Consider the following 18,277-nt stretch of genomic DNA (forward strand, 5'->3'; position numbering starts at 1 on the left):
GTTTTAATAACTCATTTCTAATAACTGATTTATTTTATCTTTGTCATGATGACAGTAAATAATATTTGACTAGATATAGACACTTCTATACAGCTTAAAGTGACATTTAAAGGCTTAACTTAATTAGGTTAACTTGGCAGGTTAGAGTAATTAGGCAAGTTATTGTATAATGATGGTTTGTTCTGTAGACTATTGAAAAAAATATATAGCTTAAAGGGGCTAATGATGTTGACCTTAAAATGGTTTTTAAAAAAATTTAAAACTGCTTTTATTCTAGCTGAAATAAAACAAATAAGACTTAAGAAAAAATATTATGACATACTGTGGAAATTTCCTTGCTCTGTTAAACATCATTTGGTAAATATATAAAAAAGAAAAAAATATCAAAGGAGGGCTAAAAATTCTGACTTCAACTGTATATTCGGAATAAGCATGGGTAAATAATATGAAATGTTCACATATCTTTTGTGAGTTCATTATTCGAGATGTAGAACACAGGGAAAGTGGCTGCATAGAGAGACATTGCAGCGCTGCTGAAGACTGTGGGTGTTTACAGCGGTTTGACGGATAAATATGAATTTGTAGCTAAATTGTTAGCAGTGCCACACAGCATTTCCCGTTGTTTACATTCTTGCTACAACATTTAATTCAACCGTTGATGCTAGAAACTGTGTCTGTAGTTCACAAATCAATTTTAACAAATAAAAACACTTAACAGTTTGTGGCTCACAATCCACAACTTCTATTATGGTTGGAGCGGCTCCTTCTTTGAGGAGTTTTCAGCCAAATCCAGCACTGAACTGGGAGAGATTCTGGAAGCTGTCCTTTGTCAAATGCTAGCTATATGTTTTTTATAAATCTGGAGCAAAATTAAAATTTTATTGTATGCGTTTCTCATATTGAGCTGTGTCCTTTGGAAGCAGAAACAGAACAAGCTCTGTGGAAAAAGCTGCATTTGTACAACATTTTAGCTTTCTCTGGTAAAACATTACAGCATTAATGCGCGTAACCTGAAGCGTTTGTGATCTCACCAACCCGGATGTATTTTTTGTAGTCCCCAAACTTTGTTCGCTGTAGGCTTTGCTAAGGTACAGCGAACAACTCTGTAAAAGCCAATGTCTACCTGGCTTTGCATTGAACTTTGAGTGTATTACATTCAGAGATGTTGTTTATGTTCACACAGCTACATTACACATCAACTAAAGTAGGGGAAAATAATTTTTCATTAATAGAATACAACTGTTCATTTATTTAAAACATGTTACATTTTAATAAATCAGCGCGTGCCAAACTCAAGTTGCTTCCTTTTTTACTTTTAATAAAAAAATATAAATATATATTATTGTATTGTATCATTATAGTGAATTCCTTTACATAAAGTCAATATTGTTACTCTACGTTAGTAACAGAGAGCATATGCCACTAATGAAACCATGTATAAAAGACTTATCATTACTATTACCATTAGTAATAATTCATATTACAGTGATTTCTGAAGGATCATGTGACTCTGAAGACTGCAGTAATGAAGCAGGAAATTCATCATTAAAATCACTGGAATAATTGATTAAATTAAATTATAAACTACTTTTGAACAGTTATTATTTTTATTTTACAATTTGTACTGTATTTTTGATTAAATAAATGCAGCCTTGGTGAGCAGGAGAAGCTTATTTTAAAACCTTTAAAAATCCTACTGACCTCAAACTTTTGACCGGTAGTGAATAAACATACTGTATATACACAAATACATTCAGTCCACGCATGTATATCTATATACATACATACATAAAAATAATAAATTAACCTCATCAAGAAAATAAATAAATAGAATAAGTATAAGATAAAAGGTTGGCAAACATATTCTCACGATGATGCATAGCCTCTAGTATTATGTAAATGTTAAATGATGAATAATTATATTGTCGTTGTGGAGAAAGCCAGCCATTACTTCATTTTTTTCAAAGATCTCTATTTATCTCTATTCATCTTAAGTTGGTGGGTCTTCTTTTTACCATTTTCATGTTAAAGCTTTTTTTTTTTGTCCAATAAGTTTTATTTGGTCCTTGAATATAGTAGAAAGTAGAAAGAGCCCCAAATCTTTTAAATTTGTCCAATGTTGCCTTTTAAAATATATCTGGTTCACTCCAAGTGCAGAGTAGATATCAAATCTTCAACCATAGTTTAGCAGTTGGAGGATAAACATTATTCCAGAACAATAATAGCAGCTTTTTGGCTGTTATCAAACAAAATGTAAGGAATTTCTCTTGTGCACTGCTCAATAAATATGTATAATCAGATTGTTCTAATGTAAAAAGCATTCTTATGTAATGTTATAGCATTTTTAATAAATACCTTTTTTTAAACACTTTTATTTTTTAGAAACAACAAGACAACAAGATTTTCAGTTTTTTTTTCAGAAAGGATTGTATTATATCCTATTGTAATAAAAGATATTGTGGTTTATGACAAACTAAATAGGCTGGAAAAAGCTGAGAAAAATTAGCTTAAACTAAATATACCTGCAATTATTACATCATCAATGTGTGTGTTTGTATTCGTTTGATAGGTGGGCATTATTGACGATGATGTGTTTGAGGAAGATGAACACTTCTTTGTTCGTCTCTCGAATCTGCGAGAGGGAGAGGGTGGGACCAACAGTGACGGTGCCCGGCTGGTTGAACCTTCAGTTACTACGGTAACCATTCTGGACGATGACCATGCTGGAGTTTTTGCCTTTGGTCAGCGGGAGCTCTGTGTGGGTGAATGTTCAGGTGTGGTGGAGGTGCCGGTGAACCGGACGTCAGGTGTGCGCGGGACTGTAATGATTCCCTATCACACAGAGGACGGCTCTGCACGACAGGGGGTTGATTATGAGCAAATACAAGGAGAGTTGGAGTTCACCAATGAGCAGACAAGGTAAAACTACACACTAGAACATTCAATTCAAACTTTTATTTTTAAATCAAAACCTTTTTTTTTAACTCTACACTCATGCAAGCAGATTCTCTTCACCTTCACCTATTCTCAACTGGTAATATTCACACGCTGTTTGAATTAATGTAAAATTTAGGGACTTACATGAGTTGATGTGTGTTATATTGATGATAGAGCATCTTTAATATCTCAGTAGGTAATAGCTTTTATTTAATATTAAATTATGTCAGACTATGGACCATTTTAAAATTTGTTATTTTATAAATATATTTTCTATTATTATCAATGATGTGCCAAACAATTCCTATGATTTCTTAATAAATTTTTCATTGTAGATATTAAATCCAGTGTTTACAGATGCATCATTAAAATCCAAACGTTGTGCTTGTTAACATTATTTAATGCACTTTTAGCAAAGACTAAAAATCACTGATGTATTTTCATTGATTAGTGTTAATTTAATGTTTCATTGATTAAAATGATTAAATATTGTAATAAATGTATTGTGCATTACATCTTCATGTTAGTAAATACTTGAACTAATATAACCTCATTGTAAAAAGTAAAAAAATCTGTATTATTTCTGGATTCTGCCACCTCTCGTTTGTACCACTAGATGTCTCTTTCTTCACAGTAGTAGGCAGATTCTGAAAAGTCATGTTTGTTCAGCATATCATTTCTGAGGCTCAATCTGTTACTCTGTCTGTTGGTCAGTTCAGAGTTACTGTCAGTCTGAGCATGCTAAAGGTTCACCATGACACCACCTGCCATTATTCATTCATTCATTTTCTTTTCAGCTTAGTCCCTTTATTAATTTGGGGTCGCTACAGCGGAATGAACCGCCAACTTAAACAGCTTTGTTTTACGCAGCGGATAACCTTCCAGCTGCAACCCATCACTGGGAAATACCTGCCATTATTTATATATATATATATATATATATATATTTAAAACAAGTATGCTTTCTAAAATTAACATAATTTTATACTTAAAGCTATACTAATAAGTGTACTTAAAGTTTAACAATATTTGAACATATTCTTTGCACCGGAAGCATACTAATATCAAGGTACAATTTGTAGTGTATTGCTCAAGTAAGAGTATATAGTTGTTGTTGTTGAGTCGTTGTTGCAGTATGTGTAAAATGTGTTTAGTCAAAATATCTGTTACTACAGGTGGTTTGTATAGCACACTCACCACTTTGTATCACTCTCAACAGTTTAAATAAGTAAATAAATAAATAAGTATAAAATAAAATCTGAGATGTTCCTGGTTGCAGTAGGTATTGTGAATGAGTTTTTAGAGGGGATTGGAATTGATTTGTCTCAAAACCTGGGGGAAAAGTCTGATATTATTCAGTCTGACAGACCGGGGTTGATTTTTGAGTACCGTCTATATGAAAGTACACTTTGAAGTACAGTATACTCAGAAATGTTCTAGTTTTTCAAGTTTTTATATTGCAAGTAAACTACCTGAAGACCTGTTCCTATAATATACGTGTGTAAAACTTCTACAGCTAGTAGCCAAGTGTACTTAGAATGCTTAATTATGATTTTAAAGAGATATTTCACCCAAAAATTTAAATTTCCTCACTATTTAATCACCAGATTGTTTTAAACGTTTATGAGTTTCTTTCTTCTGTTAAGCACAGGATTAGATATTATGAAGATTGTTGGAAAAAAGCAGCTGTTGACATCAATAGCAGCAACAAAAAATACTATGGACGTCAATTTTATTCCCAACATTCTTTAGAATATCATCCCTTCAGCAGAAGAGATAAACTCAAACATGTTTGGAGCAAGTGGAGGATGAGTAAATAAGTATATCTTGATCAAAAGATTCAGTTGAAATACAGTTAAAACTTAAGAAAAGGCCAATTATATTTAGAATTTGGGGCATCACGGTGGCGCAGTGAGTAGCACAATCGCCTCACAGCAAGAAGGTCGCTGGTTCTAGCCTCGGCTGGGTAAGTTGGCATTTCTGTGTGGAGTTTGCATGTTCTCCTCGTATTGGTGTGGTTTTCCTCCAAGTGCTCCAGTTTCCCCTATAAGTCCAAAGACATGTGGTACAGGTGAATTGGGTAGGCTATATTGTCCGTAGTGTATGAGTGAGTATGGATGGTTCCCAGTGATGGGTTGCAGTGATGGGAAGGGCATCTGCTGCATAAAACATATGCTGGATAAGTTGGCGGTTCATTCTGCTGTGGCGATCCCAGATTAATAAGGGACTATGCCGAAAAGAAAATGAATGAATGAATGAATATTTAGGATTTTTCTGTCTGTATAAGTCATGTATTTAAAAGTAATATTTGACATATTTATGAAAAGTACATAAAACCTAGACTGAACGTATATTTTCTTATTTTAAGTTGAAAAGACTCATAGTAATCGCATAAGATTCTCTTTTTTCTAAAGGTATCTGTATATTCTCATAGAAATCTGTGCTGTCTAGTGGGCAGTGAAGCTTCAGAGAGCCTTTTATTGTTAAAACAAACTAGATAAATCTTAAATCTTCAATGCAGCACTGGTTTGTGAAAAGGAGAGCTTGTACACAACTGAACGCCCGTCTCAGTTCTTCAGTGTGTGATTGAATTATTTATAGACTGTGTGTTAAAGTATTCATGTAGGCCTAACTCTGATGTGATTTAAATGCTGAGGTCTGCTTTAATATTTCAGAGGTAAAGCCAAGAGGAAATGATGATTTGTCCTTTGCTCTTTGTGTCCACAGTAAGACACTTCAGGTGCGCATCATTAACATGCAGGAATATGAGAAGCGAGAGAATTTCTACATTGTCCTTGACGAGCCCAAATGGCTCAAGAGAGGCATCTCAGGTGGGTGTGTGTGTGTGTGTGTGTGTGTGTGTGTGTGTGTGCACCTATTCTTATTAATCATCACTGTTACCGTTTTTTTCTTTGTTCAAGTGGTTTCAATGATTGCTGGTCTATTTTTTAATGTGTTATGGTTACCGAGATCCCAGTAGCCTCCTGGTCACCTCTCTGATACACACATACACATTTCTATGACCAGTGTCCAATTTCAGATCAATAGCAACAGCACATCAGGGGGACAAACTAGACATGCGTCACTCACAGTAACTAGATCCAACTCACGCACACACACTTCAACCTCACATTTGTGGGTTTGTGTACGTAATATGAGCTGATGTGTGTGAAGAAAATTGATTGTTAGAGAGAATTAACACCAGGTTCATTAGTGAGCTAATTAGCTACTTTCATTAACCATTAACCAAGCACTGTGATGGATGGATAGATGGATGGATATGAACTTTCTTTACATTAAAATAAAATTATTCCATCATGTGATTTTAAACCTACAAACCTATAAAAGAAAATATCCAGAAAACTAATTGAAAACAACATGAAGCAATGATTGTAAAAAAAAAATCCATTTGAATCAAGCGATGTCACTTTATATGATAAACCATCAAATAAACCAGCAAATTTAATTATGCGTTTTATTCACTTATAAATACTAAAAAATATATTATTTTGCAATATTACTGTATTTTTATCAAAATAAATGCAGCCATGATTGGCGTAATAAACTTGATTGATTGATTGATTGATTGAGTGGTTCATTGAGCAGTTCATTGATTGATTTATTTTTCACTGACATGCTGCAAGTAGATCTGCTGTTGAACCAGGGTAAGCCATACTATTTTTACATATTTGTGTGTGGACTAATATATATATATATATATATATATATATATATATATATATATATATATATATATATATATATATATATATATATATATATATATATATATATAAATATTGCCTTCAGAACTGCCTAAATCCTTCATGGCATAGATTCAACAAGGTACTGAAAATATTGCTCAGAGAATTTGGTTCATACTGACATGATAGCATCACGTAGTTGCTGCAGATTTGTCGGCTGCACATCCATGATTTGAATCTCCAGTTCCACCACATGCCAAAGGTGCTCTATTGGACTGAGTTCTGGTGACTGTGGAGTCTATTTGAGCACAGGGAACTCATTGTCATGTTCAAGAAACCAGTCTGAGATGATTCACGCTTTATGTCATGGCCTGTTATCCTGCTGGAGGTAGCCATCAGAAGATGGATACACTGTGGTCATAAAGGGATGGACATGGTCAGCAACAATACTCAGGTAGACTGTTGCGTTGACATGATGCTCAATTGGTTCTAATGGGCCCAAAGTGTGCTGAGAAAATGTCCCCCACACCATTACACCACCACCATCCTGAACCGCTGATACAAGGCAGCATGGATCCATGCTTTAATCTCCCATCTGAATGCCGCTGCAAAATTCGAGACTCATCAGAGGCAACATTTTACCAATCTTCTATTGTCCAAATTTGGTGAGCCTGTTGGAATTGTAGCTTCAGTTTCCTCTTCTTAGTCAACAGGAGTGGCACCCGGTATGGTGTTCTGCTGCTGTAGCCCATCTGCCTCAAGGTTGAACGTGTTGTACATTCAGAGATGCTCTTCTGCATACCTCGGTTGTATCGAGTGGTTATTTGAGTTCCTGTTGCCTTTCAGCTCAAACCAGTCTGGCCAGTCATCTCTGACCTCTTGCATCAACAAGGCATTTGTGCCCACAGAACTGCCGTTCACTGGATATTTTCTCTTTTTCGGATCATTCTCTGTAAACCCTAGAGATGGTTGTGCGTGAAAATCCCAGTGGATCAGCAGTTTCTGAAATACTCAGACCAGCTTGTCTGGCACCAACAACCATGCCACGTTCAAAGTGACATAAATCACCTTTCTTCCCCATTCTGATGCTCGGTTTTAACTGCAGCAAATCGTCCTGAGCATGTCTACAAGCCTAAATTCATTGAGTTGCTGCCATGTGATTGGCTGATTAGAAATTTGCATTAACAAACAGTTGGTTAGGTGTACCTAATAAAGTGTCAGGTGAGTGTATATATATATATTATATATATATAATATATATATATATATATATATATATATATATATATATATATATATATATATATATATATATATATTTATTTCAAGTAGTTGTATCTCTGTCACATGGCTATTACCAAAAATATACCCATGCAAGTTTTTGTGGTCCAGGGTCACATACAGATTTATTTATCACTTTTCACATACAGATGTGTTACATGCCACATCTGAACATTTATTATTTGTCCTTTATTTACCTTTGCTCTCATTCTCACTAGCCACCCCTGGTCCAGAAGTGGAGGAGGCCAGACGTATAGCAGAAAAGGGGAAGCCTGCTCTAGGAGAACACAGCAAGCTAGAAGTCATTATTGAGGAGAGTATGGCCTTCAAGGTATACACACATTCTACATACAACAAAACATTAAACTCATGTAGTCTGTCATATAGACTCTATATTGACTGTGATTCCTCTTTATATAGGTCCGACAGGGAATGACCCCTAATGGAGTCTTAGATGCGGTAGTAATCCACTTGCCTCAGTGTGAAGTGTGTTGGGTTTGCCCTATAAACTTCAGCCTTTAAACACTCTCTGACTGATTGAATCACACCTAAATGCATGAAGATTGTAATGTAATTCAACCTCTTTTTCCCATTCACAACTGTTTTAATCTGTGTTCACTAATTGCAGATTGACTTTATGCACATTGACAAATCCCTCCACCCACCCACAACATAACATTTTAGTGAATTGTATAAATATTACAACACTCAGGCCATTGACAGTTTTATTTATTTCTATTTTTTTAAAGTAGGACTTTAATATTTTAACTGAAACTGGTCCTTGGTGATTTATAAAATGCAAGTCAGCAGCAACCAAAACATTTTTTAAAGAAGAATATAGAAGTAATGTAGTAAATAATGTTTAACTTCTTGCACAGAGTGGAAATTTTGCTTCAAAGTTTTATATAACTTTCCCTCTTAAAGTTTCTATGGCCATTGACTTTATGAATTAATAAAAACTACATCTTCAGCTAAAATTATTTTATGTTTTAATTACTTAATAAAAAAAAGTGTAATTCAAATTCAACAAATGTAAAAGTGTAATTACAATTGAAACTAGAGGAGTAGGCGATTTTAGAGCCATTGACTTCCATTGTCGTTTTTTCCTACTATGGAAGTCGATGGATCCCATCATTCTTGAAAATATCTATCTGTGTTCAACAGAAGAAAGAAACTAAAATAGGTTTAAAACCACATGAGGAACCACATTTTCATTTTTGGGGACACTTTTTTATTGTGATTCAAATCAATATTGCTTTGGCCTTTTGTGCAACACCTCAAGGTTTACGTTTGTGCTTACAATCCCCACAACTTCCATAAACTGAGAGGTTGGGGTGGCCACTGACACAAAATTGAGAAATAACTGTACACAGATTAAAACTACAGCTTTAAACACAACTTCTTATGATTTTTACAATAAAACAAAATCTAGATTTGGCCAAACAAAAAACCAGCAAGAATTAATTAACAATACTGGCCATACTACAAACAAAAATGAACCCTTGTGTGCTGTTGGGGCAGCACACAAATGAAAACATATCCACTCTGGGGGGATTTTGAGTCTTAATACGGCCACAACTTCAACAAATGAGGTGATTTTTGGTGACAAATCTTATTTTGATACATATTTTGTGAAAGTACTTTGAAATCTTTTCAAAAACTCAACAATACTCTGTGGACAGATTTACTACCCTTTCATTATTATGTTAGTGGTTGTGTTGCCCCATTGACATCCATTTTAATGACATTTTTTTATTGCAAAGCCATGAGACCACATTATTTATCTTAATTGTCTGTGTTTTTTTCCTGTTGGGAAGATGTACAATTTGTAATTGTAACTGTTGATCATCAGTTGCAGTGCAAAAAAATGCTTAGCTTCTGGCTTTTATATGAGTTATATATTAAGTTATATGGACTATATTGTGTGTTTAGTATAGTGTGAAAGAGACCTTTGCACACTTACCTTGGTATGTCAAAGACAATCAAAATAAGCACCTCAGCTCTCAGAACCTAAATAAAAAGTGTATTTATGCACGCACACTATAATATGTTGTTATACTCTATAAAACTGTATAGAAATGCCAAAAACTAACTAATGTATAATGCTGCCAACTAATAATCAACAGTAAAAATATTAATTTTACCACTTCCCTAAAGGTAAAACCACTAAAGTCAAGAATGCATGATTATTGTCTCCAAATTGCATTATTCTGGTCCAAGGTGCGAGACCAACTATTAGGTCTAATGGAAACTCAGATCCAATAGGACCCAAAGCTTTTTCTCCTACTGGACGATTCATCACTCTCCATATCCATCAACTAAACAAGGATTCTGTCTGTTGTTCTGACTGCTGCTGCTGCTGCAAAAAAAAAAAAAAAAACAACAACAACAACCCTGAAAATAAGGCTGGATCCATCTGCTCTGGCTGATCTATCCTGGAGGCTCTATCTACTGGACATTATTTGGAATACACCACAGCCAAAATAAACGGTGCCAGTAAGAAAACTGTACAATTTTGGTTAAATATGAGAGAGACTGTGTCAGATATGTTTCAATCCTGATTACTGCAGTATAACTGTTTTTATTTTATTTGACTTTTTTGTTGGGTGGATCTCAGGCTTTGTTCAAAATCTAAAATGTAAAAGAATTAAAAAAAAAAAATGCATAATTATTTGGGGTCTGCTTTGCAAAAAAAATATCGTTATAATGGAAGTCAACGGTGCAAAAACAGACACTAACATAACGAAAGAATAGTCAATTTAAACAATACACAAGGGTTAAATGACTTCTAATGACAAATTGATCCAGACTGATTGACGAGTGTTTAATTGAAATATTTGTCAATCACTGAGCCCCACTATATTGTGCATGCATGTTTAGAATACTGTAGACCGTCTACTAAAGGATACTAACCTTGCCGAAGTACTTGGCACACACTCCTGGAGAGAACAGTTCATCGAGGCAGTAACAGTCAGCGCAGGTAGAACCAAATCAATATAGACTCTCAATATCTGTTCACGTATATTTATGTGAAATTAATTAAGCTGTGTTTGTGTGCATATGATTCTTGATGATGATGATGATATTTTATTTCTGCCTCTCAGGGGAAGCTGATGAAGAAGGAGGTGAACCTCAGCCGCCGTCATGCTGTGATTATTTCATGCATGCAGTTACTGTGTTCTGGAAAATTCTGTTTGCCTTCGTTCCACCCACTGAGTACTGGAACGGCTGGGCCTGCTTCATTGTGTCCATTCTGGTCATCGGGCTGCTAACTGCTGTCATTGGAGATTTGGCATCTCATTTTGGCTGCACTGTAGGCCTCCGGGACACTGTCACCGCTGTAGTGTTTGTTGCTTTGGGAACCTCCATACCAGGTAGATATATGGTAGTACGTATGTAAATAAATAAATAAATAAATGTATTAACTAATCATCTCTTATCTTCCCTTTATTCTTCTAGACACATTCGCAAGTAAAGTCGCTGCTAAACAGGATCAATATGCTGATGCTTCAGTAGGAAATGTGACGGGTAGCAATGCGGTGAATGTTTTTCTCGGGATTGGTGTGGCCTGGTCAGTTTCGGCTGTTTACTGGGAAGTCAAAGGTCAGGTGTTTCATGTAGACCCCGGTTCGCTTGCATTCTCGGTCACACTCTTCACCATCTTTGCCTTCATTAATATTGGCGTGCTGATGCTTCGGCGGCGGCCATCGGTGGGTGGAGAGCTGGGTGGACCTAAAGTGATGAAGGTCCTGACTTCATTGTTGTTCGTCGGTTTGTGGCTCCTCTATATCACGTTCTCCAGCTTGGAGGCCTACTGTCATATTACTGGATTCTGAGGACCAAAGAGACACACACACAGACTCACACTTACACTAATAGCATTCAGATGAAATTAGTTTTGTGAGAACTGAGCTGTGCGATGTAGAATGTACATAGGGTAGATACTTTCTGTGTAAACAAAAGTACCTAAAATGTGTGAGAGTGAGTAAGACTGACTGAACTGCTGTCGGGGATGTCTAATACTGGTGTTTGGCTTTGATTTCAGAGCACATTAGAGGCAGTGTGATTTTTGACACCATCAGACTGTCAGTGACATGAATGAAATACTGCAAGATGTAGCACTTTTTTTTGACAGAGCTGTGGTGTCATTTTATATACTGACTGATGACCAGTAATTGATGTGTCTGAATGCTAGGCCTCCCTCTGAGAGAGAAGGCACGTATTACTCTCCATATAAAGGACTGGATGAACTCTGTTATGAGTGAAACTGAACTTTTTTGGATGTCAGGTATTGTGGGATTTACCTTGAAAAGTTTATGAAAGAAAAATGGGATAATCATTATGGTAATTCACATTCATTCATTTTCTCAATTAAAGGGTCTGTGTCATGTCACTTCATGAATTCACTCAAATGTATAATTTCAGCATTTAAATGCAAGTAAAATCATTAACAAATGTAAGTGTTTGTTTTTATTGTTCTCAAGGCATTACAGTAGAAATATGCAGCTTATCTCAGTACACTCTTGGCCCATTCCTTGAGTCATCTTAAATGATTTTGTTTCTGTTACAGAATTAAAATGAACCATGGTTTATTTTAGTAAAAGTGCTGTAACCATAATATTATTTATTTATTCAGTGTAGCAGTTCTCCAACCACAGTTTCACTACAAATACTACACTACCTGACAAAAGTCTTGTCATCAATCCCAGTTGTAGAAGCAACAAATAATAACCTGAAATGTTTCAGAATGTAGATTTTTCTGATGAATCATCTGTTGAACTGCATCCCAATCATCACAAATACTGCAGAAGACCGATTAAACCTGTATGGACCCAAGGTTTCTATAGACATCAGTCAAGTTTGGTGAAGGAAAAATCATGGTTTGGGGTTACATCCAGTACCCCATGTGTGAGAGAGATCTGCAGAGTCGATGGCAACATCAACAGCCTGAGGTATCAAGACATTTGTGCTGCCCATTACATGATAAACCACAGCAGAGGGCAACTTCTTCAGCAGGATAGTGCTCCTTCTCATAGTTCAGCCTTTACATCAAAGAAGGTCAAGGTGCTCCAGGATTGGCCAGCCCAGTCACCAGACATGAGCATTATTGAGCATGTCTGGGGTAAGATGGAGGAGGAATTGAGGATGAATCCAGAGACTCTTGATAAAATCTGTAAATCCTGCAAGAACTTTATTAATAAGTTATTTGAGTCATTGCAGAGATGTATGGATGCAGTCCTCCAAGCTCATGGGAGTCAGACACAATATTAATTCTTTTTCCACCGCACCATGACTTTATATTCTATATTGTACATTATTTCTGTTAAGTGACAAGACTTTTGTCTAAGCAAAGTCAGACATTCCTGTCCTAAATAAATCATTAAAAATCAAGACATGATCATATTTTATTTTAGTAAAATAATCGTAATCTAGAGGCCTTTGTCTTTCATATAAGCCACTTCTGACACCAAATGATCAACTAAAAGTCACATTATTATTTGTTGTTCCTAAAACTTGGATAGGCTACAAGACTTTTGTCAGGTGCTGTTTAGTGTAGCAAAACCATAGATAATTATTGGTTACCAAGATTTACTTGTGATCATTATTATTTTTTTTTTTTGTAAAAACACATTATTCATTTGTTTATAACAAGGTTGTATGTATGAATGTTAATTATAATACACTGTAGATAGTTGGTGTTTGTGAGGTAGATGCTTGGATGTCAATATATTATTCTTGGTAGATTTGTTAGTAAATTATTTGTCTGTTCCATCAATGATTTTAAACTAATTGGTCATTCAGTGGTTTTGGGAAGTAACTAAAATAATGCATAGCAGTTAAAAATGTTTCATGTACCTGTCAATTTAAGATATTGGCATTTTTGGCTTTATATAGTAGTCAGCATTTTAAGAGGATCAAAACCTTTTAGCAGAGTTGTCTTAAATCTATCGAACAACACCCATTCCTGTCTTTGGACAATTTCGAAATACTTTTCGATCCACTTCAAATGTTGACTACTGTACATTTCTTAAATGTCGTGGAAAGAAAACATCCAAAATACACTTAGATGTTTCTTTTAATACACTGTTGTGTGTGTATGGTTACAATCAATACATGTTTTAATGGCAATTTTAAAAAACTAAGCCTTAAATCTTCACTTCAGGAGATCATATTCTTAAAGTTAATTTCTTACATAATTTGCCTGATTATATACATTTTACTTTACAAAATGTAAACATTTTTCAAGTGTATTATTTATAAAGTTGTGATAAAAGAGATCCCAAAATTCCCTTCTGTAAAATTATTTATCTCTAATATGTCAAAATAAAATATAATTAGATAATACATATTTAGCATATTACATAACATAGAATATTTAGAGAAGTTTGCCGTTCTTACAGTCAAATGGGTAAGTCTGGTATTGACATGTAACCTAGTTTCTAGAGAGCAGGATTCGCTAGCATCAGCTGAATTGAATCAATCTTATAGTGAACAATTCGAATTCTGTGATGAATGAAAATCCCCGCCGCTAAAAACACAGAACAAACGCGCCTTTAGTTTGAGTGACATATGTGAGAGCCAATCAGATTTATGTATTAAAGGCACCGCCCTTTCCTGGAAGTGAGAGAAGTGGACAAGGCCACGCTCGATCAGCAGCTGACGGGTGACGCTTCCGGGACAAGAACGCAAGTAGCATGAGATAAGAGAATCGGTGAGAGCTCTGTTTGAGTTAAATGCGTCCGTTTGTATTATTTTGATGTATTAGCGGTTATCATATTTGTATGTGCTTGTATACGTTAGCCGTTTCCCCCTTTCAGCCAAGGTTTGGTTGAAGCGCCTTTAATCAACCGGAAGAAGAAGACGTTCACGCGCCCTCACACGGAACCGAGGACGTCGAGTCACACAGTAAGTCCGCGTGCAGCATATCGTGTTGTTTATTTGGTGTTATCTCATAGGATTTTTATATTCGCATAGGTTTATAAACCGTGTACGAGAGCTCGGGGTTTACACGGTTGTGTCTGTCGGTGCGTCCTAAGCTTCGGTAGGTGTAGCGTTTGATTCAAAAGCGAGCCAAACAAAGAGCGGCCTGCGATTCTGGCGCAATTACTAATGGCGTTAATGTTGGTTATTAGCTAACAATCAAACCACTTGGTTAGATGCAATCCAAATCGTGCTTATGAAGCTTTTATGTCGGAGGCCGCTGTGCTTTTCTAAATATGCGTTTTGTTGATAAACACGATCGAGTCATTCATCATGGCCGCAGATCGGCAGTTGAAGAGACTGCTAATATATAGGAAAGCGAAACTAAAGCCTAATAGTCGAAGAAATCAATACATTTGTGCTGTCTGTCAACAGTGATTTAACACGTCTAGAGCTTTAACAGATTTGGATTACATGTGAACAGCTGATCGTGAGATGCGATGTTTTTAGCATAGGCAGAGCTGGAGCTGCACTGCGTGCGTTACTACAGTAACGTGCTAACATGCGCACTGAATATTTAATGCTGTACCCTGCAGTACTAAGAACCAGGATTTTTACCCTAAAACTGTTTTATTATTGTTTTGTTGACCTGTTGTTACGTAGCCATATACATATTAGAAGCATTGCTCAAGTGCCTTCAGGTTGTTTAAAAAATCACTTTTTAAAATGGTCACAACCCAACACTGAAGTATCTTTTTTGTGCAACGCGAAGAAAGTTGAAATATTAGTAACCAAATGCTCTTTAAATTTAATAAAAGTGAAATTTGGGTGATCTTTACCTTTTTAACTCGGTGTTAAGCATGTTTAAAGCATTATTGAAAAGATTAAATTACAACAATTCACTTTTTTTTTTTTTTTTGTACTACAGGTGCAAGATGTCGTACTCATCCCGAAGTTCCTCTCGCACCTCCGACTGTAAGGTCTATGTGGGTGACCTTGGCAATGGTGCAGCCAAAGGTGAGCTGGAACGAGCCTTCAGTTACTACGGGCCACTAAGGAGTGTATGGGTCGCCCGGAACCCTCCAGGTTTCGCCTTCGTAGAGTATGAGGATGCCAGAGATGCAGAGGATGCCGTAAAGGGGATGGATGGAAAGTGAGTCAACTTGAGTTCTACCTGCCTACATTTGATGATGCTACTGCTGCACATTTAACACCCTGACCACTTCAGGGAGCTCAGACCCGCAGGGGTGAGTGACGGCGGTTTATCAGTTTTCTTTCCGCTCACAAAGGCCCCAACTTATGTGGTATTATTTTCTGGATGCACAATAATTGTTGTCCTTTTTTCAGTTCATTTGTTTGTCTTAATTTTTCTGAGCTTTACCTGAATCTAGGCAATGTGTGAAGGTCTGAAAATTAAAATGGTCTGCGAATTTTCTAGACCGCATGGTCATGTGTATGTGTGCCACCTTGGTTTGGTCTGGGAAAACCTCTAACCTTCTGATCTGTGATATCCCAGGGTGCTTTGTGGAGCCCGTGTCAGAGTTGAGCTGTCTAATGGTATGTCCAGAAAGTCCCGTTACGGCCGTCCCAGCCGCAGGCAATTTGACCCCAATGACCGCTGTTACCAGTGTGGGGAAACGGGTCATTATGCCTACGACTGCTATCGTTTCAGCAAAAGGCGAAGCAGACGCAGCAGGTATGTGAATTAAGATTTTTATTTGTGTTATCTAGACCATTTTGTATTGCTACTAATAATAATAATAATACATATTTTTAGGTCAGGATCTCGCTCCCGGTCCAGATCTCGTGGTCGCCGCTACCGCTCTCGTAGTCGTAGCAATGAAAGGCAAGTCTTGTTACTACTTGGCTGTGTTTCAAATGCTTTACAGTTATGAATTTTATGTAATTTTATTTTTTTCAGGAGGTACCGTTCACCTTCATACTCAAAACGCAGAAGCAGGTAAGCCCCCAGTCAGTGCCTGTTTCTGCCAGGGTCAGAGCAAATATTGACCATCAAATTCAGGATAATAAAGCAAAAATGCTTTACAGGCCTGAACAAATCCCTCACCGTTGTTTTTAAAAAAAAAATTATTATTATTATTATTATTAATGGACGTGAATAAGATTTCAGTCTCCCTGGGGGGTGTATGTAGGTAGGTAGATAGATTTACCTCCAAATAATTGGTTACATTTTGGAAGTTGTGAAAATTGCCCATTACAGAGGTGGAAAATGCCACTGGAAATCAGAAAGCAAGTACTTGCACTTAATGTAAAAGTTAATTTCTTTTCTGATTTCTACTCTGATTGCGGTATTGGTTTGCCGTAACGCTATTGTAATGTTGCCTATTCTTTCTTAATGTGTTTTCTTTACTGCTGTATTGTAGGTCAGGATCCCCAGGCCGCTCCAGATCCAGAAGCCCTGGTGGCCGGTCACGTTCACCTGTACGCCGGTCAAAGAGCCCTGTCCGAAGGTCCAGATCCAGGACACCTGTTCATCGAGACAGGTACTGCATGTTTAACCCATGCTAAATTGCTGTTTTTATTTTACATGGATAAAATGGGAAGTGCTAGTGTTGCAAATGGCATATCAATAAATTATAATTTTTTTTTTTCTTCCCCCTTTATAGTCGTTCTCGTTCACGGTCTGGTTCCAGGCAGAGGGATCGCAGTGTCTCCAGATCTCGCTCTCGATCTCGTTCGATCAGTCACAAGAAAGACAGGTAAACCCAAATTTACACAATGGCGCATTTCAGTTTGGTCATTCTTGGTGAAAAATAAATGAATGGATGCTAACAGTATGTGTCTCATAGTCATTCCAGGTCTGCCAGCCCAAGGAGAAGTCCAACACCGGATGCTGACTGATCTGAATACTGATGCTTCACCCCCATTCCCCACCTTTGCCTCAGGGCTGAAATGCATTTTATCTTCCCCTTGAGTTCAATACTGGTTCTATTGTAGCTGCAAAGCTTTTTTTTATTTTATTTTTTTTAATTCTTCTCCCTCCCCAGAATTCAGTGACACCTCCTCCCACCTTGTAAAATCATCACTGTCATCTCAAGCAGCTCATACATATTTTCCCTTTTATCCCCCCTCTCCTTCCCTTCAAAATATTTTTTAAGAGCTGAATTTTTTTAATTTTCAGTGTTGAGCCAGTGTCCTGTGGTCAGTGATTTGTGGGTAAGGTGGTGAATGAGCTATGTTGTGATTTAGTCAGTGTATTATATGAACTGAGTACGCTGTGATTTGTTTGTTTGTAGAAGGTTTTTTTTTTTGGCATTGAAAATGGCAATGATCTTTTTAATAAAGCTTTACAAATCCAACTCTTTCAGTGTGCTTTTTTTTTTTTTTGGTGATCTGAGGTGTACTGGTTTAAATATTTGCATTTACAATTTAACACTTAAAAAAAAAATTAATAGCAACACTTGTGCAATGAT

General features: G+C 36.4%; 2 protein-coding genes across 5 annotated transcripts in view; both read left to right on the forward strand.

Moving 5' to 3' along the window:
- slc8a2a (solute carrier family 8 member 2a) overlaps window positions 1-12,341 on the forward strand; it is a 44,752-nt gene extending 32,411 nt beyond the window's left edge. Inside the window, exons 8-15 of the mRNA XM_056458125.1 lie at window positions 2,570-2,919; window positions 5,665-5,768; window positions 6,585-6,602; window positions 8,141-8,253; window positions 8,343-8,408; window positions 10,803-10,902; window positions 11,027-11,296; window positions 11,382-12,341. Of these exons, the coding sequence (XP_056314100.1) occupies window positions 2,570-2,919; window positions 5,665-5,768; window positions 6,585-6,602; window positions 8,141-8,253; window positions 8,343-8,408; window positions 10,803-10,902; window positions 11,027-11,296; window positions 11,382-11,758 (1,398 nt within the window). The 3' untranslated portion in view covers window positions 11,759-12,341. The remainder of the gene's footprint in view (window positions 1-2,569; window positions 2,920-5,664; window positions 5,769-6,584; window positions 6,603-8,140; window positions 8,254-8,342; window positions 8,409-10,802; window positions 10,903-11,026; window positions 11,297-11,381) is intronic.
- Window positions 12,342-14,547: 2,206 nt separating this feature from the next.
- Window positions 14,548-18,163, forward strand: srsf7a (serine and arginine rich splicing factor 7a). Of its 4 annotated transcripts, none has more exons than XM_056458126.1 (9): window positions 14,548-14,634; window positions 14,724-14,828; window positions 15,772-15,996; window positions 16,360-16,539; window positions 16,621-16,689; window positions 16,765-16,803; window positions 17,228-17,347; window positions 17,471-17,563; window positions 17,654-18,163. In XM_056458126.1, exons 3-9 carry the CDS (start codon window positions 15,779-15,781, stop codon window positions 17,703-17,705), a joined length of 771 nt encoding a protein of 256 aa, XP_056314101.1. In that variant the 5' UTR covers window positions 14,548-14,634; window positions 14,724-14,828; window positions 15,772-15,778; the 3' UTR covers window positions 17,706-18,163. The 4 variants fall into 4 exon arrangements, with proteins under 4 accessions (XP_056314101.1, XP_056314102.1, XP_056314104.1 ...); XM_056458127.1 differs by having other exon boundaries at window positions 14,741-14,828; XM_056458129.1 differs by lacking the exon at window positions 16,765-16,803.
- Window positions 18,164-18,277: the final 114 nt, after the last annotated feature.

Source organism: Danio aesculapii, chromosome 5 (genome assembly GCF_903798145.1).
Source record: "Danio aesculapii chromosome 5, fDanAes4.1, whole genome shotgun sequence".
NCBI classification, from domain to species: domain Eukaryota; kingdom Metazoa; phylum Chordata; class Actinopteri; order Cypriniformes; family Danionidae; genus Danio; species Danio aesculapii.